Source organism: Acomys minous (genome assembly GCF_964271855.1).
Source record: "Acomys minous genome assembly, chromosome: 14".
NCBI classification, from domain to species: Eukaryota; Metazoa; Chordata; class Mammalia; order Rodentia; family Muridae; genus Acomys; species Acomys minous.
Window position 1 is genome coordinate 9,189,498 of NC_140496.1, and position 27,701 is coordinate 9,217,198.

Below are 27,701 nucleotides of genomic sequence, written 5' to 3' on the forward strand. Positions count from 1 at the left end.
TGGAGGCACAGCTGGTTTTATTATGGACCTGATTCTGAAAGGTTGGGCCTGGAGCCTCCTAGCTGAGCACTCAGCTGGTTCCGGGATTCCAGCACACCTGTTAGCTTCAAGGGGGCCTAGGTCCCTCTGCCTTATGGCTACTGCTCCCACCTTGGGCTTTGACTAGCCTGAGGGTAAGGCAGTTTATGTTCCCCGTGCCTCTGTGCAGATAGTTCATCCACAGGGCTCAATTCTTCACTTCCTGGCGGGGAGACTGGTCCCCGCATGGGAACTCTTTAGTTGGGCTCATGTTCCATCTGGCTGTGGTGAGCTCCTCCTCCTCCTCCTCCTCCTCCTCCTCCTCTTCAGGGCATGGGTATCAGGGTTTCTGGCTTGTGTTAAGGTGGCTTCCTGGTCTCCTTCCTCAGCAGGGAGCTGGCAGCAGCCAGGGCCCCACCCTGGACGAACCTCACAAAATTGTCCCCAGCCAGTGGCCCCAGGGCATACAGGCCCTCCTGGTGAGTGCTCTCGTGGGTGAAGGGGTCCACATCGATGGGATTCCTCTTGGGGCTCAGTGGCTGGTCTGGGTCTATGACCAAGTCAGCACCGGCCCTGGGGAGGTAGGAGAGGTTGGGGTGGGAGCCAATGAGAACCAGCACCATGGAGACTCCAAAGAGCTGCTGGCCCCCCTGTGGGTCCTGGAACACTGCCTGACGGTCCTCCTTGAAGAGCAGCGGTCGGTGCTCTGGGAGGCTGCGGTAGCCCTCATAGGGGCTAGGTGACAAGATGGACTGATCGCGCATCATCTGCTGCACCTTGTGGTACTCAGGGTACAGCATCTTGGGCAGCTGGTTGAATACCAGGCCCGGGTCATGCACAGACCGGCGGAAGGCATGGATCACCTGGATATTGTAGTGGCGAGCAAAAAGGACAGCGTCGGCCGCAGACAGCCCAGCTCCCACAATCAGCACCGGGTCTGAGGTTGGGTTCACAGTGCCTGCCCGAAGGGCTGCCTCCAAGGCTGACAGCTCATGGTGGACGAAGGGCAGGGTCTCTCCTGGGATGCCTAACATGGCTGGGCTGTCAAAGGTGCCTGTGGCCAGGACCACGTTCCGGGCCCACAGTGAGAAGGGCTGGCGGCTGTGGTCCTTGGCAATCAAGTAGCCGTTCACTTGGAAGAGGGGGCCAGGTGCCTGGGCCTCAGGGCTGCTGTGTTCGGACTCTGCCCGCTCCACAGCAGTAACCACTGCACCAGAGACAAAGTTGTGACTTAGACCCTTCTTGGTCACATAGTCCCTGTAGTAGTGGGCGATGTCACCAGCTGTGGCTCTGCTGTTCCGGAGACCTCTGAAGAGGAAGCAGATATGGGGCTGGGTGTCAGGGGCAGGCTGGGAGGTGGGCAATGGCCAGTGGGGACAGCACTCTCAGCTGAGGCCAGGCTTTGGTGTCCTTTGTATAAAATGGAATTAAACAAGGGTACCTCCCAAAGCTTGAGACTCCCTGTGCCTCAGTTTCCCTATGTGTGAGTCAGGGTGGCGAGTGTGTCAGGATCATCCCTTGAGGGTCTTGGGAGAGCCTACAAGGTTGAGTGTAAACCAAGTGCCTTGACTGGAACTTGAGCATAGAGGTGACATGTATGGGCTGGCCAGACAATAATACCATTATCACAATGGGTAATAACGGTCCAAAAGCTGGTGACTACCGGCACTCAGGAGGCTGAGGCAGGAGGTTCACAGTTTAAGGCCAGCCTTTCATGGCAAGACAGACTCTGCCTCAAAAACTCAAAGCTCAAAAGGTCTATGTAAATGCAGTAAGATCTCACATCTATAAAGTTCAGAATGAGGTCAAGAGTCTACGGCAGCTAGAGTTAAGACCGAGGCTGTTGCTGGAGGAGGAGCAGGGAGGATGAGTGGAGGGCTGTGGGGTGCTGGGTGGTGGCCTCAGAATGTGGCCTCGAGTGCCATGGCAAGGCGTTCCTCGGTGGTCCTCGGGGCTTCTCTACCTTTTCTATGTGAGTCCCTGCCCCCATCCCAACCCCTCAAGTGAGGACTGAACCGGGGCCTTGCACTTGGTGGGCAAGCAGTCTACCACTGAGCTAAATCCCCACCCCTGTGAATCGCATTCTGATTGAAGTGTGGACTTAAAAATATCCCACGGAGGCGCTGGAGAGATGGCTCAGTGGTTAAGAGCACCACCTGCTCTTTCCAGAGGTCCTGAGTTCAATTCCCAGCAACCACATGGTGGCTCACAGCCATCTATAATGTGATCTGATGTCCTCTTCTGCAGATAAAACACTCGTATACTATAAATAAATACATCTTTTGTATAAGCTCACTAAAGGCCTTAGCAGGTTGTGAGCCACACAGGAAAGGCATGGGGGGGGTATGGGGGCATGGGGGTGTGTGTGTGGGCTGCTTCATCATTTCCACTGCCATTTTGGTTGTATCTCTTTCCTTTCTAGGGACAGTGGCTACAGGGCCTGTAACACTGGTGGGGAGTTGGCCTGTCATAACCTTAGACTTCCCTGTGCCTTATTGTATGACCCCACATGTCTGAAGTTACCCTGTGCAGGATAAATGGCTGAGGGTAACCCAAAGGCCAGGATGCGCTCAGGCCACAAGGGAGCTATAGGCTTTGTTTCTGTCTGTCATTTCTCCAGTCCTCTCTGCCCCGCCCCTCCCCCCCACCTGTGTGTGCGTGTGTGTGTGTGTGTGTGTGTGTGTGTGCATGCATGTGTGTCTGTGTCTGTGTGTGAAAACTGTAATAGAGAACTTTCCCGAGGCTACCTGCAGAGCTGTTTACCACGATGGCATACTAGAGAGGAGCAAGTGGCTGGTAGTGGATCACTGGAGTGCGATAGTGGCTGAATCAGGGACATGGCCCCTTTAGGAACATTACAAAGCTGTGTAAAAGGAAAGGCACAAGCACCGTGGCTTCACCATAAGATCTTATGCAAAAAGGTAAGTGAGGCTCAAGCCTCTGTCCCTACACAAACCTGACACCCCTTCCTCATCTGCAGGGACAGAGTCCATCAGCGTCAGAACCTGGAGAGGCCAGGTGCATCTGTCTGTGTGTAGGGACATCTTCTCTGCCCACCGAGCATCCCAGGGCCCCCTTACCTGCATTTCTTCCGCATCCAGTCCTTAACCAGCAGGTCTGGAAGACTCATCCACTGGCCTTGGCTCAAGGTGACCATGGAGCCTTCGATGGACTGTGGAGGAAAGAGCTCTCAGGCCCAGCTGGGACGGCCAGCACCACTCCCTCCCCTCCCCAGGGTTGAGGGGGCCATGGGGGAGACACAGGAAGAAAAGGTGTGAGGGAGAACAGGAGTGGCTCCCAGATGACACTCACATGCCAGGCACCGCCTGGGAGGTTCCGCCCCAGGACAAGGTGGGGAACAGCACGCTCCTTCTGCTGCTTCCAGGTGAGCACAGAGTCCATGCTGCCCCCAAAGTCTGTGTCGGGGCGCAGGAGGGCATCGAAGAGCAGGGCCACAGGGCTCTGGCTTCGGCCTTCAAGGCCTTCAGAAAGGTACTCCAGGTCCTGAAGGGGCGGGGCGTGGGGGGAGGGCACAGGTCAGTGGGATCCCCAGAGTGTAGCAGAATCCCGCCTTGAGGCTGAGGGAGACTGGTCACATAGAGAACTCTATGCTGAGTATTTTGGGGGACTATCATGTGGTCCCTCTGGGAACCCATGTCCTCCATGAGTATCTTGGAGGGAATCCCTCATTGAGAACCGTGAGTCTAATGACTGGTCAGACAGCAGACATGCATCAGTGGAAGACCCGCCCAATGTCTTTTTTCCAGTTTTATGGTTTTCTGCCCTTGTTCTTCCAGGTACCCCTGGCTTTTCTCTAAGAGAACGCCCCTCCCAAACTCATGTCTCAGACCCACCTGGTCCAGAATAGAGATCCCTCGAGCCTCAGCCAGCTTTCTCTGCAGCAGAGGGTGTGGGTGGACAGCTCCTGGTTTCACATAGGGGATGTGGCCAGACAACAGGTAAGACAGGCAGATACCTGATGGACCATTGCCTGCAGAGACAGCAAGGTTGGGGCGACTCAGCCTGGCTGGCTATGCCTTCATGAAATAAAATGTTCATTCACCAAGCTCATAACTGTGTCAGATGCCATGTGTAATACTGATCAGAAAATAAAGTAGTCAGAGCCAGGCGTGGTGGCGCACGCCTTTAATCCCAGCACTCGGGAGGCAGAGGCAGGCAGATCACTGTGAGTTCGAGGCCAGCCTGGTCTACAAAGTGAGTACAGGAGAACCAGGGCTTCACAGAGAGACCCTGTCTGGAAAAGCAAAACAAACAAACAAACAAAAACAAAAAAATATATATATTCAAAGGCTTCCTGTGTACAGGTCTGGGGTGAAGAGTTTCTAAGGGCAGCACTGCAGTGACACCAGTGAAGGAAGGGGCGCCAGCCTTCCCTCTTTTTGTGCTTGAGGAAATGGGCAGAGAGAGGCTAAGTAAGTGGCCTGTGTTCACACAGCTGACAAAAAGCTAAGCAGGGATTCACACTCAGAGAGACAGACCCTATAGCCACGCAAGCCTGACACTTGGGAGGCTGAGGCAGGAGGATCTGAGGTTTAAGGCCAGTCTGGGCAACTTAGTGAGCCCCAAAGTAAAAGTAAAGTAAAAGGGAGGTGGGGTTGTGGCAGAGTGCTTGCCTATGCCAGGAGGGTTGTGACAATGACTTGGAGGTGACAATCTATCAGTAGGATGGGTTGCTTCAAGCCCTGTGTGTGTGTATGTGTGTGTCTGGTGTGTGTGTGTGTGTGTGTGTGTGTGTGTGTGTGTGTGTGTGTGTGTGTGTGGTGTTGGGGGTTGGGTGCTATTGGGAGTGGAGGGGTGGTGATGGCTATTTCCGAGGCTGAGTGGACCACAGCTCCCCCTAGCTGGGATCAGAGCTCCCTCTGCCCATCTTAGCCATTCGTCCCGGTCCTTATTGCCTCCATCGGTTTTTAACTTTTAAAATGCCCACTCATTGGGTCTACCAGACGCTCACATTCTCCTTCTCAGTTTTCACAGCTGAGGACAGGAACCGTGGGCCCTATCTTCCCCAATGGGCATCTAGCACAATGTAGTCACTGGGCAACGGTACAATGTTTATCCACATAGTGCTGGCCCTCGGTAAGCAGCTAGCTTCATTTAGAGACAACCGTCTAGAAGCCTGGGTTTCGCTGGTCTCAGACCCAGGGTCCTAGGAGCACCAGTGTATCCCCAACCCTGCCAGTGTGACATTTCAGCACTTACCGATGATAACCACTGGGAGGGGCTCTGAGCTGCTGGACTTGAGGGAGTCACACCTCCAGGAGCTCATAGCTGGGCTTGGCAGCTGACCTGGGAAGCAGAGCAACGAGAAAGCCCCTGCAGTCAGGTGAGGACTATGTGCCAATTCTCAGCTTCACCTTGGAACTCAGGGAAGAATGCAGGACCCCTGAGGGCAGCCACAACGCGCTTCATCTCTCCCCCCCCTCCCCCATTCTCTGCATCCAACACGCCTGTCCTCAGCCACATCCCCAGCAGCCTGGGGACCAGAAGCCACTAACTCCACTGAGACTTATGCCATCCATATCCCACCTCATCTCAAGGAGAGGAGCCTCTGCCCAGGAGGGGGGCAAGGCAAGACTTCTTTGGTAACAGCAGTGCCACCACCCCACTTCCTCTCTGATGACACTGCTCTTTCCCAGACCTGAGCCTCAGTAGGCTGTGCAAGTAGGAGAAAGTTCTGGAACACCTACTGGGACAGATTTACTGCCCGGAAGGCCCTGCCTGACCTCTTGCTCAGGGCGGGGCTGGACCTTGGACTTGGGGAGACTGACAGTTGGATTTGGAAAGATGCCAGCGAGCCCTGATTTTGGAGTTCCTGGGCCCCCTGCTGGCCACAATGCCTAATTGTTCAAAGTATTGGAGCTGCACTCTAGGCTAGCAGCCCTGTGTCTATAGGGGTGGACCTCAATGGAGGAGCAGAGTCCTCCCTTGCTGACCTGGGGAGGTTGCTGCTGGCTAATGATGAATAAGACTCCCAGCCATTGTGTGGTCCCTGAGAGCTGCATGCTCACCTTGAGGCAGCACACTGGTCTGTGGTTACATCCCCAGAACTCTTACAGAGGAGGTGGAATTCTGGGAGTTATCTGTGCACTCTCAGAGTGGGCAGACAATGACGCACCTTTACACAAATCCTTCCCGGGCCAACAAAACACAGCTGAAGCTGTGACTGTGTGCATCCCCCACCAGGCAAGTCTAACCAGTCAGACGGGACAACTGACCTCCCAGCGGCTTGCACCTGCTGGCATTCAGTGCTCCTCCTCTCTGCTGGGGGCTGTGAGAGGTGAATCCCACAAAGGGAGGACCCTGCCAGTGGGATATGCCCTGCACCTCATGGTGGGCTCACAGCTGGGGTGCCCAGGAACCATCTTTCTAGCCTCAGCTGTGCTCAGGCTTGGCCCCATGTCCCCAGCTTCCCCTGGGTCCTCTTCCTCCTCCTCCTCCTCAGGAGAGTGCACGTGGCTTCCTGCTGATATTGGAGACCACGTGGCATTCCCCATACAAGGCCTAAGAGGATACCCAGGTAACATAACCGATGGCAATAATTGTAACAGCCTGTGCCAGGCGTCTCCAGACTTCTGGAGCATGGCAGAGCTGGTGCCATGCAAGTTCCAAACCCTCTACACACCGCAGTTTATGCTTTTAATATTTATCTGGGTGATTAAAAGTACTCCTGTGATCACTCCCATGTTACAGGTAGAGAAACTGAGGCTGGGGAGCTTTGTACAGATGTCAATAGTCTGCAAGAAGCCTGCTTCGCCTCCAATCAGCACCCTGCAGGGTGTTTCCTATCTCCTTTAATCCTCACACCAACCCACTTCTCAGATGAGGAGACTGAGGCTTGGGGGGTAAATTCACGCTCCCCAAGGTTTCAGAGCAGGTCCTGAACAGAACTGAAATTTGATTCCTGTGGGCATAACCCTTCCAGACATTTCCAAAACCCATGAAAAGAGCATGCCAACCATCCCCAGAGACCTGAGGCACTGACTCCTTCCTTCTCTTAATACCCCAGCAGCATTCAGCTACCCACTGGGGCCAGCAGGAGGCCCTGTCACACAGGCCAGATCCATGGGGATGCCCTAGTTGCGTCACAGGAAGTAGGCTTGACTAATACATTGGAGGACTTTGCGCTCCAGACCAGCTCCCTCTCCCAGCTGGCAGAAGCTTCACCTGCAGCTGCGGGATGCCTTACACATGAGGTCACCACCAGGCCCCCCACAGATCTCATCCCCAAGCTGCTCACCCTCACAACCACCCACAAATACCTACTACAGACTTGTAAAGCCAAACACCTTCTCCCTACTTCAGTTCCACCCACAGGCTTAGTTTGTGCAGCTGGAATAAGCCGGTTTATTTGAGACACAGTCTCATGTAGTCCAGGCTTTAAACTAGACTAATCCTGGGCTGGCCTTGAACTCTTGACCCTCCTGTCTGTACACCCCGCCCCCAAGTACTCCGATTGCAGGGTCGAGCCACCACCTCCAGCTTAAAATAACCCACTTTTAAAGTGCTGGTATCTTCCTATGTCCCTCTGATTGGGCAATGCTGACGGGAACAGTCAACGTTCTTAGTTGCTGGTTTGAGGGGCTGGAGAGTGCTTGTCTCACAGCATGAGGACCTGAGTTCAGATGCCTCACACCCCTGTGAAAGGCAGATGTCTATAATCACATCTGGAGACAGAGAGAAGGCCCCTGGAGATTGCCTGCCAGCCAGTTGATGGTAGCCAGGTTCTGTCCAGGGGAGCCAGGGACAGCTGACCTGTTACACAAAGATAGTGACCTGATATCTTCCCCAGAACCCACAGAAAGACGGAAGGAAAAAACTGACCCCTGACCCCTGATGGTGGCTGTCTTCCACACATGCGCTCTAGAGGAGGAGGAGGGAGGAAGAGAAGAAGGAGGAGGAGGTGGAGGAGGAGAAAATAAGGTGGACAAAGAGGAAGATGCTAGACATTGACCTCTGACCTCCACAGGTATGAACACATAAAAATGAGGAGCAGAATTTCTCAGAAGTGTCGATAGCTGCCCTGGCGTTACACTGCAGACATTTTTAAGGTTATGAAATTGTCACACTGGGGAGGGTTGGGAGCCATGTACCGTTTGCCTCTAAGACAGCCAACAGCTGGGGTTTCTTATGCCCACTGCACGAACAAACTGACTGATGCAGGGTGGAGGAGGCATCTAGTTTACCTCTCAGACAGCCTAGTTGGGCCACTCCGTTCCCAAATAACAGTGACAGCTGCTAGCAACACAAAGCCCTGGGGCACAAGGAAGTACGCAGTCAGCCAAGTGTTACCTGGCCTTAGTCACACTGCACCCTCATTCTGAGTGCCCGCCCCACCTGTGCCCGAGAATACCTGATGGCCCACCACTACTTTCTCCAAAGCACCTTCCATATGCCAAGTGCCCAGGACCTCTTGGCTGTGCCCATCTGTGCCAGCTACACAGGACACCAGAAAAGCACTTCACTGGGCTGTAGCCACAGTAACTGTGGCTGCCTCGCAGGAGCTAGGCTACTAATACTTTTTCCTGTCAGAACAGCTAGCTATTCCATGGGCTGAGATGAGGCTCCTGGGCTGGAGGCTGTTGGGGGCAGGGCCTCAGATACCTGGACGTGGACACGGCTGGAGGAGCAGGGAGAATTCCCCGAGTCCTGCTCAGGACCCGACTACTTACTGCCCAGCCCCTGCCCCATGACTATTGTTTCCCACCCACAACCTCTCCTAGGCCACTCACCTGATGGACAGTAGCTGGAGGGAGCTGGTGAGCCTGGGTTGGCTGGACACTCAGAGGAACTTGAGAGACTTTGTCACCGTGTCCCACTGCAAGAACAGGATGCCCAATTAGCCCTGGGGATCCCAGAGGCTGTGTGAGGCCCAAGGCTAGCAGGGGTATTTCACAGCGGGGTTGGAAGGAGGCGGAGGCAGAGGCGGGGCCAGGAAAATCACTTTCATAAGCGTGAGTCAGCAGGGGCCCCTGGGTGAATGAACTTGCCCCTGGCCAGCCTTAAAGGGCCCCTGCTGGTCAGCTCCCTTCTTTCTAGGCTCAGTCTGAAGGAGGAACTAGTGACCCTTGAACGAGACCACTTGGTATCTTCCTTACTGGACAGTGACCTTTGTCATGTGCAATTGAAATGACAGGCCAAATGGCCCCTGAAGAACTGAAGGCACCTCTTCTGCGAAGCTTCCACCCCAGCTTGTGTGGGGCATGGGGGGTGGTGGTGCAGAAAATACCCTCAGTCACCAGCCTGACCCCCCACAATCCCCACAATCCCCACTCAGAAACTTCCTGGTTGAAGGCTCGGGACAAACCTCAGTTCCCCCATCTGAAAAGTGGGGTTGAGTCTGACTCCCTCCTCTGTGTGCGGTGTGTGTGTGTGTGTGTATGTATGTATGTATGTATGTATGTATGTATGTATGTATGTGTATGTATGTGATCTCCTTGGTTCTCAAAGATGTCTCTTCCTGTAGGGGGCCACACCCATCTGCTACACTGTTCTTGTGCTCCCTGGGCAGGAGCTGGGTCCTGGGGAGGTGTTGCTTGCTTCACACTGGGTCTGGAATAGCACTTTCCACACAGGTGTTCAGTATTTGCTCAACAGAAGGAAGTTGGACAGGGGTTTAGGTCTGAGCACGGACCTCAGTGGCCATTACCTATTCATGTCATTGTCAGCTGTCACCCTCATGGTCCTCTCTGCCCCAGGACCAGGACTGGGGGTGTCAGGCTCCTGTTCTAAGTACCAACTTTAAGAAGGACTTCAAACACTCACTAATCAAGAAAATGACACTTTGATGCAATTTTCTAAAATAAAAAATAAAGACGAATACAAATGCCAGATGGAGAACTCTTCAGAGTTGTAAAGAAAGGTAGAGTCCTTAGGCCCACCTTGTGAACAGCCTCCAGCTGTGAGAGGCTTGGCTGCTAGCACAGCATTTTTATTTTAAAATTTTGATATTTTGTTTTTTCTGGATTAAAAAAATATTATTCAAAATACTGCGTATAGGTCTAGGGGAATAGTACAGTTAGAGCCTGTGCGTAGCACCGCATGCGGCCCTAGCTTCAAGGCCTAATACCACTAAAAAGCAAATAGGCCCTCCGCAAACCCCTGCATGTACTCAGATGTAAATGTTCAAACCCTGGGCTCAGGTTGGGAGATGGCTCAGTGACAGAACATTTGCCCATCACACACACACACACACACACACACACACACACACACACACACACACATACACACACACAAACACACTGTAAGCCTTAGTCTGCACTGTCTCAATGGGAATCTGTTCCCCAAGGAGTATATGGTCCAAACCACAACTGGCAGAGGGGCACCTCTTGCAGGAGTGGGTGAAAAGGGAGGCCATCTTGGGTTAGTAGGTAGGAGGCAGTGGTGGGTGGGGTGGGCAAGGCTGGCTGCAGGCAAGCCCACAGCTCCTGCCTGGCATCCTCCTCTGGGAGGATTCTGGGATGCAATTGTTGCTTAGGATGAGAATCCTGGCTTAGTGCTCTGGCGTCTTCCTTCTCCTTCTTGAACAAGGACATGCATTCTGTGTTTTCCATTTGCACTAGGCCCAGCAACTTTCCCCAGCCTGAGTGGGAGCTGCCTTGGCTTTAGCTCTTCTGTTGAGACACTCCCCACAGAGGTTTAGTTTAAACCAGGGCTCAGCTGCAGTGGCCCCTAGGGCCAGGTGTGCTTTGTGACAAGGTAAGGCAACTCCCTCTGAAGGACCTGGGCAGTCTTAAAGTGTCCTTCTCACACACCAGGACCTGGGGTGGGTGGGGCCCTGAGTTCAGTGAGGGATCCCAATGGCTGGAGTGCAGTTGCAGGGCACACGTGTGCCACTGGGTCTGGCTGCATCCTGCCCCCTCCCCATGCTTGGCTGCAACTTGCCCATGCTTTCAGATATGTAAACTGAGGCAGAGAGAGCATGAACCCAGGGTCAGGGATTCTTACTTTGGAGCCTCAGTTGCCAAGGGGGAAACTGGGAGAGGTCGGGGACCATGACCTGGAAAGCCAGAAAGAAGGGACTGGTCTTTCTCCAGGCTGGCCCTGCCTATGGCCTTGGTCCCTCGTATGGCAAGCACTTTGTGGACTTTCCCCTTCCTTGTTTACCTGTCCAGTGTTATCAGCAGTAGCACTATCAAGATGAAGATAGATACTGATGCCACAGAAAACAGGCGAAAGGGCACTGTCAGAGGGTGCAGAGGGGACCTGTGTAGCCAGCCCCTGCAGGCTGACAGGAATGGGCTGCTCCTCAGAGCTCCTGGGAGTGTCTGGATCCCTAACAGTCCTCCCTGCTTGGGGAGACAAATAGACTATCCAGGAAATCCACACAGGGTCCTAGGAAACTCAAACTCCAGACTCATGAGAAATGAGACGTTAGGACAGGTGCATCCTGGAAGACCCGCTTACACTAAAAGCTCACGGGGAAGGAAGCTAAGGTTCAGCTTGCTCAGAGAACTTGGCTTCCATTCTGTAACTACAAAATGTGCATAAGGTAACCACAGCCCAAAGAGGGAGCATAAGTGCTGGGTGGAAAAGGCTGGGGAGATGGCTCACCATGAGCACATGAGGACCTAAGTTCAGTTCCACAGCATCTATGTAAAAACTACTTGGTGACACACACCTGAAATTCCAGCACAGTGGTAGCAGGCAGATCCTGACTTGTTGGCCAGGTAGGCCGCGCCCCAGGCTCAAAGTGAGAGATTCTGTCTCAAAAACAAAACAAAACAAAACAAAACAAAACACCAAGGTAGAAAGCGATGAAGAAAGACATTTGATGTTGACTTCTGCCTCTGGACCTGTACACATGTGCGCATGCACACTCACACCTCACCCACAAATAGCATAAAATGTTGTTAATACTTTTCATACAGATTTCTTTCTTCCCCTGCAAGGCTGTAGATCAAATCCATGGCTTTGTAGATGCTAGGCATACATCCACCACTATGGATCACATATGTCAGTAAAAAGGGGGGAATGTTGGGGCTGTAGCTCAGTGCCACAGTACATGCCCAGCACACTGGGGATTTGGGTTCTGCCCCCAGAGCCACAGGAAAAAAGTTCACACATAAAATAAGGGAAATATTCGCACACAGGTGAAGTATCTCCCTCTGTTCTGGAATCCTGCTGCATGCATCCCAGACCTCGTTGGCCTCAGGTTATCTGACCTGGGGTGGTAGGTGCTTAACACCCTCTTAGTCCCAGGAGTGTGAGCCACCTGGAACATGACAGGGGCTGGGTAGAGTGACCTCTGAGACTCAGTTTCCCTATGTGAGCACTAATGCAGCCAGCATGGAGCTTCCTAGGTAGCAAAGGTCAGTGGGTGTGCGCTGAAGGGAGGGCCTGGTGTGGGTGAGGGGTGAGGGGTGAGGGGGCTGCTCTCATCACTCCCGCAGGCTACTATACTATTTCTCTCTCCCCAGCCAATCCCAGAACCACCCAGCAGACCCTCTCTCCACCCAGCTTTATCATTTCTTGTTCCCAGGCCCCAGGCACTGTGAATAGATAGTTCTTATACAAGGCTATTCAGAGAAGTTCATCTAAAGCCCCAAGGTCACACAGCTTGAATGGTGGCAGAGCTTGGCATCTCCAAGGAGAGGCTGACAGTGAAGAAAGCAGTGGTCTCAGCCTGTGAATTGCATGTCAGATATTTACATTATGATTCACAGTAGCAAAATTACAGTTATGAAGTAATAAAACAATTTTATGGTGTGTGTGTGTGGGGGGTCACCACAGCATGAGGAACTGTATTAAAGGGTCACAGCACCGGTGGAATAAAGGAAGAAAGTAAGAGGCTTAGGTGGGCGAGTGCAGAAGGTCCTGGGTGTCCAGTCCCTCGGATGGGTGAGCAGAGCTGTGCTCACGCACTGCCACATTCGAGGTGGGTTGGGCGTGGTGCACGCCAGCCCAGCAATGGGGGCAGGTGCAGCATTCTACTTAAGTCCCCAGTGCAGAAACGGAGGCCCAGAGCAATGGAAGTGATGGGACAGAGCTGGGTCTGTGACCTCACCTAGGTTGGGCTCTGTCACAAAAATCCCAGGCCCTTCCAGCACATGACACATTACCAATATTTGTTCAGGCTCGGTGTCTGGCTGGCCTTGAGCCTCAAATTCTTTAACCCCTTCAGTGACCCGGAGGTGGCCAGATAGTTTAGCAACGAATAGTTTACAGATAAAGAAGCCCACAGAAGCTTCCCAAGGCCAGAAGTGGGGCGCAGGGCTTCCATTACAGCCTATCCTGCCAGCAGAACACTGCTTGACACCTGGGACCCAGGGGGAGTGGCCAGTCCCTGCCTGGCCCCAGGTAGAACAGCCTACTTAGTGATAACCACTGTGGGTCCTAGGGAGATTGCCAAAGATGGGGACCCAGGACCCCCACAGGGGGAGGAGGAGAGAGGCTGAGCCCCAGGGGCTTATCCACACAGCAGGGAGGTGGGGAGGCTCCAAGGCCAGCAGCAGCAGCTTCCTCTACTGGCTTGGTTCCTTCCTCTTTCCCTTATTTAGCAGGAGGACATACTGGCGTGAGGAGACTGGTCTATGGCCTGGAAGGCTGCAGGTGTACAAAAGCCTTCCGTTGTGGCCTCTGGTCCCCTCAGTTGAAGCTGTGTGACCTCAGGGAGGCTTAAGTTCTCTGGGCTATCCCACCCGTGAGATGGGAGCCTGCCTTCCACCAGGCTGCTTCCCCTGTCCATGCAGTCACATGGAGAGACTCAGGGGCATGCTGACTCCCCCAGGCACACATCCTAACTGGGGGCAGTGCTACCAGATAGACCCAGGAGCTCATGTCTAATCCTCCAGAGTTCTCCTGCCACAGGCCTGGGCTTCAGGGAATGAGCAACTGCAGTTTAGCAATCACCGGGGAGGCGGTCACACATGCGCCAGACCCTCCTCCTGCAGGCCACCCCCTGCCAACCACATACACAGATTACAGGAAGTAATGGGGTCGAAAAGAAAAGCATTTTCTGTGAGCTGGGCCAGCTTGACAGTGAGGGTCACGGGTCACTCAAAGGCCTTAGGGGAAGGTTCCAAGAGCTGTTTGGTTCTCCTGACAATGAATTCTGAACTCAATGGAAAGCTTATGCCCTCTTGAGCATCTCATCATTCTGGGCAGCCCCAATCAGAAAGGGCAGTGACCCACGAGCCACTGGGGTCATGCCACTGAGTGCAAACACTGTGTGCCACTTCCCAGCTATGTACTGCAAACAGGCCACTCACTACTGGCTGTGTCCACATGCCAGGGTCTTGCAACTGTTAAAAATGCAAGCACAAGCTGGGCATGGTGGCGCATGCTTTTAATCCCAGCACTGGAGAGGCAGAGGCAGGTGGAGCTCTGTGAGTTCGAGGCCAGCCTGGTCTACAAAGGGAGTCCAGGACAGCCAAGGCTACACAGAGAAAGTCTGTCTTGAAAAACAAAAACCAACCAACCAACCAACCAAAACAAGCAAGCATGAAGGCAGAGGCAGCAGCGCAGTGTTCGCTACAGGCACGAGAGGCACAGATCTTGAAACTGCACTGGTACCACATGCCAAGAGTCAAAAAGGGGAAGGAAGGAGAGAGCAGCTGGGTGGTTCGCTGGTGCTGAGAGCTTCCACATGGATTGCTTTGGCTCCCCCGCCCCTCCCCCCCCCCCAGCATGAGGATGGAAGCCAGGGCCTCACCATGCTGGACAAGTGCTCTACCGCTGAGCCATGGCCCCAGCCCTTCTCTCAAAGTTTTTATTTTGAGATAGGGTTTCCCTAAACTGTCCAGGTTAGCCTTGAACTTGGAATCCTCCTGCCTCAGTCTCTCTAGAGGCTGAAATCACAGGCCCAAATAGAATTTTAAAACAAAAGGCAAGCTGGACAGCGGTGGCGCAATTCCAGCACTCAGGAGGCAGAGGCAGGTGGATCGCTGTGAGTTCAAGGCCAGCCTGGTCTACAAAGTAAGTCCAGGACAGTCAAGACTACACAGAGAAACCCTGTCTTGAAAAAAACCAAAAAAAAAAAAAAAGGCAAAAGTGATTTGGTCAGACAAGCGTTTTCTGCCCTTTGGTTAGATTCATTCATGTGGTGTATCTCACCTGCTCAACTCAGGACCTGAAGTTCAGTAGTACTTTAGCAAATATTCAATCAAAAATTCACTGAATAAATGGGTCAGCCTTGCTTCTTTGAGTAGTACTTTAGCAAATATTCAATCAAAAATTCACTGACTAAATGGGTCAGCCTTGCCTCTTTGGCCCTCGGTCCTTTCTTAGCAGTTTCATGTAGCCCAGGCTGTTTTTTGACTTGCTGTGGAGCCAGGGAGAACCTTTAACTTCTGCTCCTCCCGTCTCCACCTCTTGAGTATTGGGGATCACAGGCTTGTACCCCTATGCCATGCTGGGGAGGGAATTCAGGCTGCAGGCATGCTACCAACTGAGCCACATCCCTAGAAGTCTTGTGCCTTTCTGGATTTTCTGGTTGAGTGCGAGAGCATTCCTGAGTATGGATGATCCTGCTGGTGTCGTGTCACATTGACATGTCTTCCATGATTAAATCTTTGGCAACAATTTTGAATTGGCCAAAGGTGAAGACAGCTTTGTGGCACACCATGAGGTGCTTCCTCCTGTTTTAGCCACAGGAGAGTAGAAATGGCTGTCTGTAAAGTCAGAGAACCTAGGCTATGTAGCTTGGCTCTGGTCTTGTTGGCTGTGCGCACTTGGGCAGCCTACTTCTCTGAATGTCTGTGCTCTCATTCTTAAGACAGCAACAGCAGTACCTGCTTGCCCACTGTGGCAGGTTTCGGGCTAGCACACCACAGGTTCTCAGCAGAGGGTAGAGACATGACCCCTCGCCCCAGCCCCCTGTGACCCAACACCTAGCCCAGGGAGGCCTGGCAGCCCCTGGATCCCTAGGCCTTCCTTCTTCTAGTGGGCTAGCAGGTATAGCAACACCCAGCCACTCACGCAGTCTTAAGCTTTCTTGGCAGTTCTGGTGCTCCATAGCATTTGAGAGCCACAGCTATATGGGAGCCACAGGCCTCAATCTGTGACAAAATGCAAAACAGTGACAGCTGCCTGACTGAGTTACTCTCTGGACATGGGCTAGGCCCTAGGATGATAGTTCCTGGTCTTGGCCATGGGAAGGAATTCTGTTGGAAGCGACATCAGCTTCCAGGCCTGAAGTTTTAGTGCAGGCCTCCCACCTCACTGGTCCCTACCCTTGAGGGTCTTGCTGTGTGTGCCTCAGTAGCGAGACGGTGGCTGGGGGTGGGGGTAGGGGTAGGGGTAGGGGTGGGGCAGTGAGGATCCAGGTACTAGGCATGCTGGTGGCTGCTTTGCAAATGAGGGGTCTACAGATTTTAGGCTGCTGGCTCTCTGACCAGCATCTCTCCCCCACTTCCATTCCCAGCTAACAAGCTATGACTTGCTCAAGTTCATTGCCAAGAGATTCCAAGAAGCTGGGCCATCGAGCTGTTTGCTCTCCAGCCCACACAACTGCTGCCCATTGGTCCCCTTCCTGTTTTGGTCTTACGTGTGGTGGTTAAACACAGCCTGTTGTTTGTTGCCTTTATCAGCCTCTGTAAACCCAGCAGACCTTCCTTCTAGGACAGGTAAGGCCAGTGACCTGCAGGAGGTCACAGAGAGGGTTGGAATTAGCTCTAGGGCCCTCCCCATCTCTCTGCAGAAGAGCTTCGATGCCAGGCATAGAAGGCTTCAGGCTCCTGTGGAGGATGTGGGAAGCAAGAGAGGCTTATCCTGCCCTAATCCTAGCACCAAGAGGCAGAGGCAGGCAGATCTCTGTGAGTTTGAGGCCAGCTTGGTCTACAGAGTGAGATTCAGGACAGCCAGGGCTACACAAGAGAAACCCTGTCTCAAAAAACAAAACACCAAACCCAAACCCAAAACACCTTCCCCACTGGACCCTGCTGACCCCCAGCATCCCTTCTGTTCTAGACTACCTCCAGCTCAGTAGTTCCCTGAAGATGCACAGGAGTGGACCCAGAGGCCCAGCCCCACTGCTCAAGGCTGTCTGGGGTGACACAGGGACTCCCCTGCACTCTTCTGCTGCCCTCAGAGGCCCAGCCTCACACACTCTGGGCACACCTGTCTGGATCTATCTCTGTTTCTTCTGTCGGGATGAGCAGGGATGACCCCGGGTGTGGCATTTCCAGATGCTTGTGCCTTGGGCTCATGCCAAGTCATCTACCAGCACATTCTACGATGACCCAGCAGGCTCCCCTTTGTCAAAGGAGACCATGCAAGCCAACAAGGGCGTCATGCGTACATTTTGTATGTTAGGATGATAAAAAGACAAGGGAGCTTTGGAGAGTTAGGAGTTAGTGTGGTGGGTTGGTGGGAAGCCCTGGGGAAGGTTCTGTAGGAGGTGGTGGTGGTGTAGGGCCAGGTGGCGGGGTGGGGTGGGGTGGAGGGGCAGGGTGGGTGGGTAGGGCAGCAGGGCAGGCTCTCTATGACAAGCTCCAGCTGGGGCTTGGCAGATCACTAGAGGAAACCTGAGTCTGGCAGGGATTTCCAGGTTGGAAAATAACCTTGAAATTTCTGGGATGCCTGCGTGTGGGGGCTAGACCTAAGAGGTGGGCATGGCACCACAAATGGAGTGGATTCCAGCGGGCCAGTGAGAAAGTGATGTGGCTTGCACCAGTGGAGTTGGGGATGGACTACTAGGTCAAGCATGAGTAGTTAGTAGTATCCTACAATACGTTGTACAACCAATGTCCCAAAAGAAAAGCCCAGATTAGTGGCCACCACGGACTCCTGTAGTGTAGACTCTACTATCTGTGACTGGCCTGTCGGCTGTGGCTGACCACAAGCTGTGGATGGGTGGAGCAATCTGTGGGGCAGCCATGACTCTCATGGGTGGTGTGGGCAGGAGGGAGGGGAGGCTGAGCAAGTGGGGAGGAGGGCTCCCTTGAGGCAAGGCAGATCGGGAGAGGAAGAGGGAGTGAGAGAGATCAGAAGTTGGGTCACATTCATGGGGACTTTGAAGCCTGTCTACCTTTCCACCTGTCCAGAAGTCCAGGGCATGGAGAGCATGGCGCTTGTAGTAGTGAGTGCTGGAGTCACTGGCAAAGAGATGGGGCACGAGGCCTCACCAGAGTCAAGAGAAGGGGGCCGTATGGAGCTGGGAGGTGGCTTATTCCTGCCACCCTGGGAAAATGTCTGTTGCTGGAACCTCAGTGTACTTCCCAGGGCTTAGGAGTCCCCCTGGCTGTGATCCTGGCATTGCCTGGTCCTCATACCACACCGGTCTCTTAAGTGACCTAGAAGTGCCCTGCTGGCTCAGACCAGGGTGACTGCTGGCCCAGGGAAGGAGACACTGGGATGAAGCAGATTAAACTGGGCTGGGGTACAGGGTCACCACCAAGGCTGTGGTTGCCAAACAGAAGGAAACCTGAGATGGGAGGATCTGGCCCCTGGGGGACTAGCTGCCAATTCCACTTCCAGGCTCCCCAGTTCCTTCTCCAAACTCAAACCATGGCCTCTCTGAGGGTGCTTTTGGTCTAGGAGGAAATGAGACCCATGTGTCTCCTTTCACATCATCCTAAGCAGAAGCAGTGCAGTCACAGAGCTTTCTAAGCAGTTGTCACCTTCAGCATCACTGTCACCATCACCTTCATTTTCATCATCACCATCATCGTTCATTGTCCAGGTCACTGTCAATGCACAGTGAGAACTCTGGGGACTGGTCTGAGCTTTATTTGCAAGGTTCCCTTGGGGATCAAGGACACACCCATCTTTCAGCAGGAACACTATGATGAGCTGAGTTAGAGGCTGCAGGAACAAGAGGCGCTTAGATGAGGAACGGAACCCCCTGCCCTACTGACATGGCCACACTAGGCAGGATCAGGCAGGCCCAGGCTCTTGGCCTGCTTTCCTGCAGTGTGCTGGCAAGCCTGTCCTGTCCTACAGCCTTGGCTGTTGTGGCTTTCTACAGATGCGTGCCAGCGGCTCAGTCGGGCCTGGGCAAGCTTGGAGGCAGTGCAGGGTTGGTGCATGGGTGGAGAGCGGGAGCAGCCTTGCCCTGGGGGTTGTAAAGGAACTTGGTCCAGCCATCCTCTTCTGCAGTCCATTCCCAGCTCAGGGTGTTGCTACCCAGGCATGGAGGTGAGGTACCATTTGCTGGCCTGGCTCTGCTCCCATGAGCGTGTGCTCCAGAGCAGGCCTGCTTGCTGCTGTCAAGGATTTTGGGTTGACTCCAGACCTCCATGACCTACTTCCTCCACCATCCTCCATCTCCTTGTCAAGAGGGCAGTCTCCATCTCCCCAGCCAAGGACAGGATTGCATCCCTCACCCTGTGCCCTCCTTACTTTGAGAGTTCTGAGCTTGTTGAGACCCAAACTTTGCTTGCCAATGGCAGGGTGCACAGTCCTGGGCATAGGGACATCTAGACCCATAGGGAGGTGATACTCCAGTTCCTGAGAAGAGAAGCTGAGGTCTAAACAGGGAAATCTTTTCTGGGGATCAAATTAGCCCTATGTGCTTCCCCTGAGTCACAAAGGCATAAAGCTCTCTCCTCCACAACTCAAAGGAATTCAAACCCTGAGAGGTGCTGTGCCTCTCAAGCCTGATTCCTAGGGAGGTAACTGCTCATGTAAGAATGGGAAGATACCCCAGTTGGCCAGGCTGGCCATGTTGGGAAGAGCCTTTCTGAGGGTCAGCAGCTGGGCTAGGATAGAAAGATGGGTAAGAGTAGAGGAGAGAAAAGGCTGCCAAGTTAACAGCACACAAGTGCAAATGCCCTGAGGTTGGCAGTTTGAGAACTTGCTGAGGTAAATGCTGGAGAGAGGGAGTCAAGTGAGGCTTGGGAGCTATTGCGATAACATGAGACCCAGTAGGCACTAGAGGAGCTTTCCATTTCTTCTAAGGGTAAAACATGGAGCCCAGGAAGGTGACATACTGTCATGTATATTTTGAAGACTGGAGAAGAGGAGGGTCAGTGTGGGTCAGGAGCTTTGGCGATTGTCCCAAGAAAGCCTCAAAGTCACAGTCACTTATTGTCCCCAGAAAGAAGTGGAAGGAGCTTACCTAGGGAAGGCTGGTTTCCAGGGAGTTCCACATGCTTAAACCTATTCATGGGCTTGTACTTCCCATGTACTTGCGTGTGAGCTTGTCAGTGCATGGGTGCATGTGGCATGCATGTGGGTGTGAGCATGTTTGTGTGTGTGAAGAACGTATGTGGGCCAGCAGCAGTGTCTGAGTTCTAGCACCAGGATATGCCATGGGGACCAAGGTCATGCTGGTGTGGCCCAGAGTTGGAGACTCTCTCATCTTCCCAGTCTGTGTGGTTCAGTGTGGTTTGATGCCAGCTGGGGAGACATGGACTACAAGCCCTGTACAGCCATTTCTGCAGGCATTTGTGGGTCAAGGCACAGCTGGCATCATGTGTCCCTTGGCCGACTCTCAAGCCACATGCCTCCTCTGGGACAGTGTAGGAAGAAGAGGTCCAAAAAGATGGGGCATTAATTCCATGGGGTAAAGTGTGTGCATCTGCATTGGGGGCGGGGGATGCCTGCCCTTTAGAGGACTTCTTCAGGCCTTCACTTTGTTTTTAATATCTTCCTTCTGTTTATTCCCCCAGCAGCTGGAAGTGCCTCTTCTCAATTGTTGGTGTAAATGGGGCTGCAGAGACCAGAACATTCCCTTGGTCTGTGGCTCTTTTCTTGAGGAGCAGATCCTTTGGGCCTGGCCAGCACAGCCTGACATCTGGACTCTTCCTTAGACTGTGCCTGGCTGCTCTGTCCTGGCTTCTGACTTCTGGTTTCCTTCCTCACTAAAGCTTTGCACGGAGTTCCAGATTTCTGTAGACAGGCCCCAAGGCCCCAGCTTCCTGTTCTCAACAAGGTGTCCTTGACATTCCGGGCCTCAGAACATCCTTGAAATATTGAGTCAGAGTCATAATACTTGTCACAGCTGCTCACTGAAGGCCACCCTGTGGTCATGCACTATTTCACTTGGCTTTGTAGTCATCACACACTGCGGTACACACGATCACCACACTCCACAGGGAGAACACCCTTGGCCACCCTCTGTGCTGGGTGGCCTGATGTCACAGTGCCTCTGCCAGGAGAGTGGGCAGGGACAGGTGGGTCCCTTTCAGCATCAGCAGCATGCGGGCGATGCAAACCAGCCCTGGACTCACTAATCCCAAGCCTATGCTGGAGGGCACAGTGGCTTTCCACAGCACCCAGGAGTAGTGCAGAACAGAAGAGATGCTGGGGGTCGGCAGGGTCCATTGGGGAAGGTGTTTTTGTTTTGGTTTGGTTTTGAGACAGGGTTTCTCTTGTGTAGCCATGGCTGTCCTGGAACTCACTCTGTAGACCAGGCTGGCCTCAATCTCACAGAGGCCGCTTGACTGCCTCCCAAGTGCTGTGATCAAAGGCATGCACCACCATTTCCCGGCTTTATCAGGGTTATCTTAAAAGGCAAGCAACATACAGATTGACAGTGTCTGTCATGTAAGCAGAGCCACATAGCCTCCATAAAGGCCCGTGTCAGTCCCCAGGTCCTCACTGGTGCTCCCGATGGCATTGCATCTTCCCTCCCAAGGGCGGAGGCTGCTTGCCAGTCATATCCCACCAGCCTCCCTGACACACCTCCCTCCTTCGTGGTTCTCTCTGAGTCCCAGGAAGCTGAACCCTGGGGAACACCATGCTTAAGCTCTGCACAAGCTTGCTTTCTGGTTGCATTTGATCAAGGCAGCCATAATCAGAGGTTGAAGGACAGGTTGAGAGTAGCCAGGCAGGGAAAGGGGTTCTGTCGAGTGCTTAAAAGAATCAGCCTATCAGGGCCAGCAAGGTGGCTCAGGTGGCAAAGGTGCCTGCCACCAGGCCCAAGGACCTGAGTTTGATCACTGGGTCCGAGTGGTGGAAGGAGAGAAGGGAATCCTGCAAGCTGTCCTCTGACCTACGTATGTGCCACTCCCCAACAATAAATAAAAATCAATTTTTAAAAACCTTAGAAAAACAAGAACCAGCTCCTGGGGTGTCTTAGACTGCTGTTCCGTGTGCTGCTTCCTTTGTGTAGCAGCCCCTCCATTGGCAACCAGAGTGACTCTTGGGGCTTCTGAAGGGCAGAGTGGAATGGAGATTTCCATGCATGTGCTGGCCAGACACTGCTATCTCAAAGACAAGATAGCTCTGTGAGACCAGGAGCCCTCAGGCAGGGGCAAAATGAGTGTCTCCCTTTATGAATGCGTTAGTGTCTAGTTTGTACCATTTCACTTTTAATAGCGGGTGTACTTAACAACTGAGTCACAAAGATTCCTGGACACTTAACAACAGACCCTGGATGCTGAACCTGAACAGGCAGGCACTCCATTGGACCAGGGCGGCACTTCCTCACTTGGGTGGCTGTCAAGGCTCCCACTGGAGCCAGGCTCAGCCCCATATTCCTGTTTCCCATGTCAGGCTGTCCCCAAGACTCATATGTGATCTACAACCCCAAGGTGGCTCAGGCTTCCTGCGGCTTCTGTCTTTTGGTGTTATCAGTGTCTCTGTCCCTTATTGGGCTCCTTTGAGGGAGCATTCTGGGGAGCAGATAGATAGACATCCACCCAGCCTGTCTTACTGCAGCCACTTCCTCTACAGGTCAGCCTTCCTCGTGAGATTTCAGAATAAATGTCTCTGAGACCAAACAACAGGAAACCACAACGCAGGGTAAATTTGAGGACAGGAAGCTGCTGATCAAGGTGACATCAGCCCTTAGCACGGCTGGTAGGTATGACAATCAGAGGCCCTCTGGGAGGTCACCAGGTAGCTATGGGGCTTGGCGACAACCATTCATGTTTAGGCATTTGACACATGGACAGACTTTTGGTGACGGTTATGAGAAGTTATGTACTGTGTGGAGGCCTGATATGGGCCACAAGCCAAGTGTCAGTCATGGAGAATCATTAAAAAGGCCCTGGCATGTTCTTCTGTTGGAGAATCCCTAAGGCAAATGGGCAGGGTGCCCACGGTTGCATGTGAACAGACTGGTGGGTAGAACATGCCCACTGTGCAAAGGCAGAAGACAGGGATTGGGGGAGGGGCAGGGCAGGATACCAAGAGGTCGGTGGCAGAATGGGAGCAGATGGGAAGAGTGGCCAGGGCTGGCTTCATTTTTCTTTCTCTCTTTTTCCCCCCACTACATATTGTTACATGACCCAGGCTGGCCCAGCACTCACTATGTATGCAGGCTGAGCTAACCTAGAGCTTGTGGCGGTTCTCCTACCTCACATACTGGGATTGACTCGATTTTTACTTATCACCTGTTCAAACGACAACATGGTTTAAACACCAATATTCGACTGCTGCAACAGGCTGGCTCAGTGGCTTCTTTGCAGGAGAGCCCCTGTGCAATTTTCCCTGCTTGACGGCAGAAACTCCTGACAGCACTGGGTTTGCTGTCATGCCAGCCCTCAGCTCCTACACACGGCTCGTCTTTGAAGCCAGCCTGGGTTTCAGTCTTTCTGCTGAGGGTGGAAGTTTCAGGCTAGGGGCACAAAGGCTACTCATGAGGTGGTGTGGGTCGGGGGGGGGGGGGAAGCAGCAAACATTACTTCATTTAACTATGATGAACAATCTCCAAGGTTATACAGGGAGACAGGGCAGCTTAAGGCATGCTTCAGTGAACTCCTGAATATTTATGAGCAGCGGGGCGAGAAGAGGGCTAGGGTGTCATGTGGGTGGATGCAGGCGGTAGTGGCAGGGTTAGTGGCCGGCCCTGTGGGGTGGGTTAGCCAGGCCTGGCCTTGCTGGACAGTTCCTTACTGTGCCTTGGCCAGTTCACAAAGGCAACACTTCACATGGGCCTCTGAATAGAGAGGTATCAGGAGAGCAAAGCAGGCTCTAGATCTGGGGAGGATGGGAACGTAGGAGGGATGTTTGTCCTGTGGCCCGAAGAACAGGGAAGTTCTAGGCAAGGGGTTCTCTTAAAAAAAAAATCAGGGTGTGCAAAGGGCCTGGGGTGGGAGGGATGAGTCTGAGGACCACAGCAGAGCCAAACAGTGACCTAGAGTGGGCTTGAGAGGTGGCAGTGGCGACTACAGACTGTTCTCCACGCAGCATGTGGGGACCTGGGCCTGTCTGTCCTGAGTAAGTGGCCTCAGTTTCTGTGTGCCCAGGGAGAAGCAGAGGAGAGCACTGGACTGAGGCTTGGTCCATACCTGGGACAAAGGTGTCAGTAGCCATACTGTCATCTTTATCATCAGCAGGGAAAAGGGCTGGGTTGAGTTCCAGGCAGACCAGGCTAGGTTCCCAGTCTTCTATGCACCTACACTCCCCCTTCTGCCTGCACACCCCAGCTTTGAAAGGCACCCCTGGCTGAGGCCCTGCCCTCCTGGGTCCTATCTAAACCTTTTTGGGTGTGCTGGCTATCTAGAGCTGGTTGTCCACTGTCTGGGCTCAAGGGCTTGGACTTGTCATCTCCACAGCTGGGTGTGTGACAGGATGACCGTGTCCTACTCTGGACAGCACTGAGCCAAGACGGGTGGGTTGGCTGCTGATGACACATCTCTTTGCCTCTGAGGGCACTGGATCTGTGGCCCTAAAGCTCAGGGACAATGTTCCCTTGGGTGACCCATTGGCTACTGCCAGGGCTGCCTATGGCTGGGTATGTCTGGCTGCTGGTAGTGGCTGGTGCTCAGGGTGAGTAATGACAGGTAGAGGGGAGAGCAGCTAGGAACAGAAGGTAAGCCTCCAGGAGGCCCAGCAGTCTCCTCTCTTTCTGGGCTCAGACTGCTCCAGGTATGAGAAAACCACAGCCACCTCCATGCCAAAGCAGCCCCCACCTCCGCTGGGATTCCTTCCTCAAAAGCTTCTCCTATCTCAGTGGCTCAAACAACTCCATGCACACTCTGACTCCTCAGACTTAATGTTCACTCAGACCCACAGGCTCTATGCTCGCCCTGATTAACAGCAAAGCTCACCAGCTCCCCCTGAAAACCCCTTTCAGAGTGGGATGGTTTTGTTCTGTGCCTGCCTATCCTCTGTCCGAGCCTTTGTGAAGATAATGCTCTGACAGTTCACCCTTTGTAGTTCCTCAGTTCACAGGCTTCTATTCACGCACCGTCGCCTCAGTGAGAGCAGAGCACCCTGTGTAATAGTGCTCTCTGGGGCTGCAGAGATGGCTCAGTGGGTAAGCCCACTTGCCATGCAGCAATTCAGAGGACCTGAATTTGAATCCATATAGCATGCTGTGTGTGCCTATCATCCAACTGTTAGGGGGTGGAGACAGGTCAAAACACCATTAGCTTTAAGTGTAGTGAGAAGGTTAGGCACAGTGGCAACCGTCTTTAAACCCAGTGCTTGGGAGCCTGCTCAAAACTACAGGGAGAACACTCAAGGGGGACAGCTGAGTCTCCCTTTGGCTTCCACATATATTGGTTCATGTATGTATGCACATATACATGTGAGTACATGAACCACACACAGATGCATGCACGGATGGATCTGGGTGTTTGCACAGTGTCCTCATTGTTCCTTCATGTGCTCTATTTACACTTACCTGTTGCTTTGCTTGTGTGATCCTCCACTCTGGGATGTGAATTCCCGGGGTGCAGGGTAGGGTATCTTCCCTTCTCTCACTCTCAGAGATGGAGCTTTCTGACCCTAGAGAAATGAAACCAGATGACCAGCTCTGGCAGGGCACTCCACTGGGGGGCTACAAGCTAGAGTCAGGTTCTGAATGGCCTTAGGGACCCTTAGGGTGTGGATTGAAGCCCTGGCTTCGGTCTATTGAATGATGAAAGAGGGGTTGACCTGGCCAGCATGAGGCTCCTAGGAGCTAAAGGATGCTGGGTACACAGGGAGCCTCCCATCTTGCTTGGGTGCTGGCAGAGTTTACAAGTCAAAAGCCAGGTATTATTAGCTAGGGGAGCCTGGGAAAGGGCACTTTCATGGGGGTCACAAGGGGCTAGGCTTGCAAGAGCAGAGCTCAGGTGGGCAGGTGAGTGGTTAGGGGTGCAGAGTTCACAGGGCTACCCACCCTATTGGTTCTGAGGGAAGGCGAGATGGACCGGAGCAAGGCCCCATGGGAAGTGCAGGGCACTGGGCTTGGGGAAGATCAGAAAGTCCTAGGAGGAAGGGGTGAGAGGGTGGGGGAAGGCCGGGCTTGACAGTGTTCAGATAAACAGGAGGACTTGTGTGAGCAAGTAAGGCTCAAGAGCCTCAGCCTTGCCCAAGTTCTAACTCTGTAAGCCAACTGATGAGCTTTTCCCTCAGTGGCTAGCTAGAATATTGCTTCTTTGTGTCCAGTCTTTCCCCTATTACTGAAGCATGCAACTGGGAGGGCATGGGTAGATAGTGTGAGAGAAAGGGGAAAGTGTGAGAGGGAGGAGAGAAAGTGTGTGTGTGTGTGTGTGTGTGTGTGTGTGTGTGTGTGTGTGTGTGTATGACAGGTCAACTGCCCGTTAGACCAGAACTGCTCATTCATGGGAACAGTTGCAGCAGAGCCACATCCGTGTTAGACACCACCCTCTCTGGTGACCCTGGTGAGAGGGAGCAGATATCACTGGGTGTTGGTGGCTGACATATGGCCACATCCTTCCCCCAGGACCTCCAGAGTGTGGCAGATGTTAAAATGAGATCAACCTGGGTTGGTAGCTCTGAGCCTGATATCTAGTATATTTATAAGAAATGGGGAAGGGCCAGGTGACCTAGAGCCTGAGGCCAGGATTGAGGCAGCCTGAAGTACTGGGAAAGTTGGGCCAACAGGACTAATCCTGGGGCTGGGATGAGGTGGCCTGCCTGGCTCTGGTCTTCCCTACCTGCTAAGAGATTATTCTGTGCTCTTTAGTACCAGTCAGCGACTATGGGCTACACCAGCCATAGGACGCTTGCATAGGCAGAAGGCAGAAGACAAAGGGCCAGTGCAGGGCAGAGGAAGGTGATGGAGCAGTAGCCTGTCCCTCCCTCCACACCCCAGGAAGATCACCCCCAGGGGCACCTTTGCCAGAAGCAGAATCTCACAGGGCAGTGGGGACTGAGGGCCACATGAAAGGTGAGAGCCAGCTGTCTGCAGCTTCATTTGCCTGTGGCTGTGAACTTGAAGGCTTGGGACTTGTGCTGTCAGCCCTGGAGGCCTTTTAAAAGAGGGAAAGAAGGCCAGGTGTGGTGGCGCACGCCTTTAATCCGAGCCCTCGGGAGGCAGCGGCAGGCAGATCTCTGTGAGTTGGAGGCCAGCCTGCTCTACAAAGTAAATCCAGGACAGCCAGGGATGCATAGAGAAACCCTGTCTTGCAGGACCTGGGGTGTGTACCCTGAGGTCTATGCTCACAGGCACTGAGACAAGCCAACTTTCCTGAGGCTATCCCATGAGGAAGTAGCAGGGTGCCATGGAAGGTTAAGGTTTGGCCAAGTAGCTCCTGATTACCCTGGACATGGGATGCCTCTACCTCCTGGTTAACTGACTTCTGCATGTCGTGGGGATCAACTTGTCCATGGAGTGGATGCTTGTGTCCAGAAAGTCTAGAGTCATGACAGACACATGTTCCAACACAGAGAGCTATGATCTAGGCTTAAGGTACCTTGGGGCCACCAGCAGATAGAACCAGGAAGGGCTGGGGAAGCAGGAGAGGCTGCTGGCCCAGGGGAGGCCAATCTAAGAAGGCCCAGGGCAGAACTGAGGAGCATGCAGAGCTCACCTGCAGCTTCTGCTGGCAGAGTCCACCCAGGACTCAGGGAGGTAGTAACAGTGCTGTTGCTGAAGC

General features: G+C 53.4%; 1 protein-coding gene across 4 annotated transcripts; it reads right to left on the minus strand.

The window, feature by feature from the left end:
• OSGIN1 (oxidative stress induced growth inhibitor 1) lies at positions 1 to 27,701 on the minus strand. 4 transcript variants are annotated; one of them, XM_084757500.1, is made up of 10 exons: positions 27,636 to 27,656; positions 26,939 to 27,074; positions 25,499 to 25,602; positions 11,660 to 11,741; positions 8,769 to 8,854; positions 5,239 to 5,325; positions 3,873 to 4,009; positions 3,331 to 3,522; positions 3,099 to 3,190; positions 1 to 1,326 (listed from the first exon to the last, which is right to left on the minus strand). In XM_084757500.1, the coding sequence occupies exons 6-10, from the start codon at positions 5,303 to 5,305 to the stop codon at positions 378 to 380; spliced, it is 1,437 nt and encodes a 478-aa protein (XP_084613626.1). In that variant the 5' UTR covers positions 5,306 to 5,325; positions 8,769 to 8,854; positions 11,660 to 11,741; positions 25,499 to 25,602; positions 26,939 to 27,074; positions 27,636 to 27,656; the 3' UTR covers positions 1 to 377. The 4 variants fall into 4 exon arrangements, with proteins under 4 accessions (XP_084613626.1, XP_084613628.1, XP_084613625.1 ...); XM_084757502.1 differs by lacking the exon at positions 26,939 to 27,074 and having other exon boundaries at positions 27,636 to 27,701; XM_084757499.1 differs by lacking the exon at positions 11,660 to 11,741.

What these genes read in the sequence shown, in the direction of transcription:
- OSGIN1 (XM_084757501.1), bottom strand. Translation starts at nt 5,305, where the DNA reads ATGAGCTCCTGGAGGTGTGACTCCCTCAAGTCCAGCAGCTCAGAGCCC. An exon ending in CCTCCCAGTGGTTATCATCG is followed by an intron (nt 4,010 to 5,238) that starts GTAAGTGCTGAA and finishes CTGTCTCTGCAG; the next exon opens with GCAATGGTCCATCAGGTATC. An exon ending in TGGATGCGGAAGAAATGCAG is followed by an intron (nt 1,327 to 3,098) that starts GTAAGGGGGCCC and finishes CTTCCTCTTCAG; the next exon opens with AGGTCTCCGGAACAGCAGAG.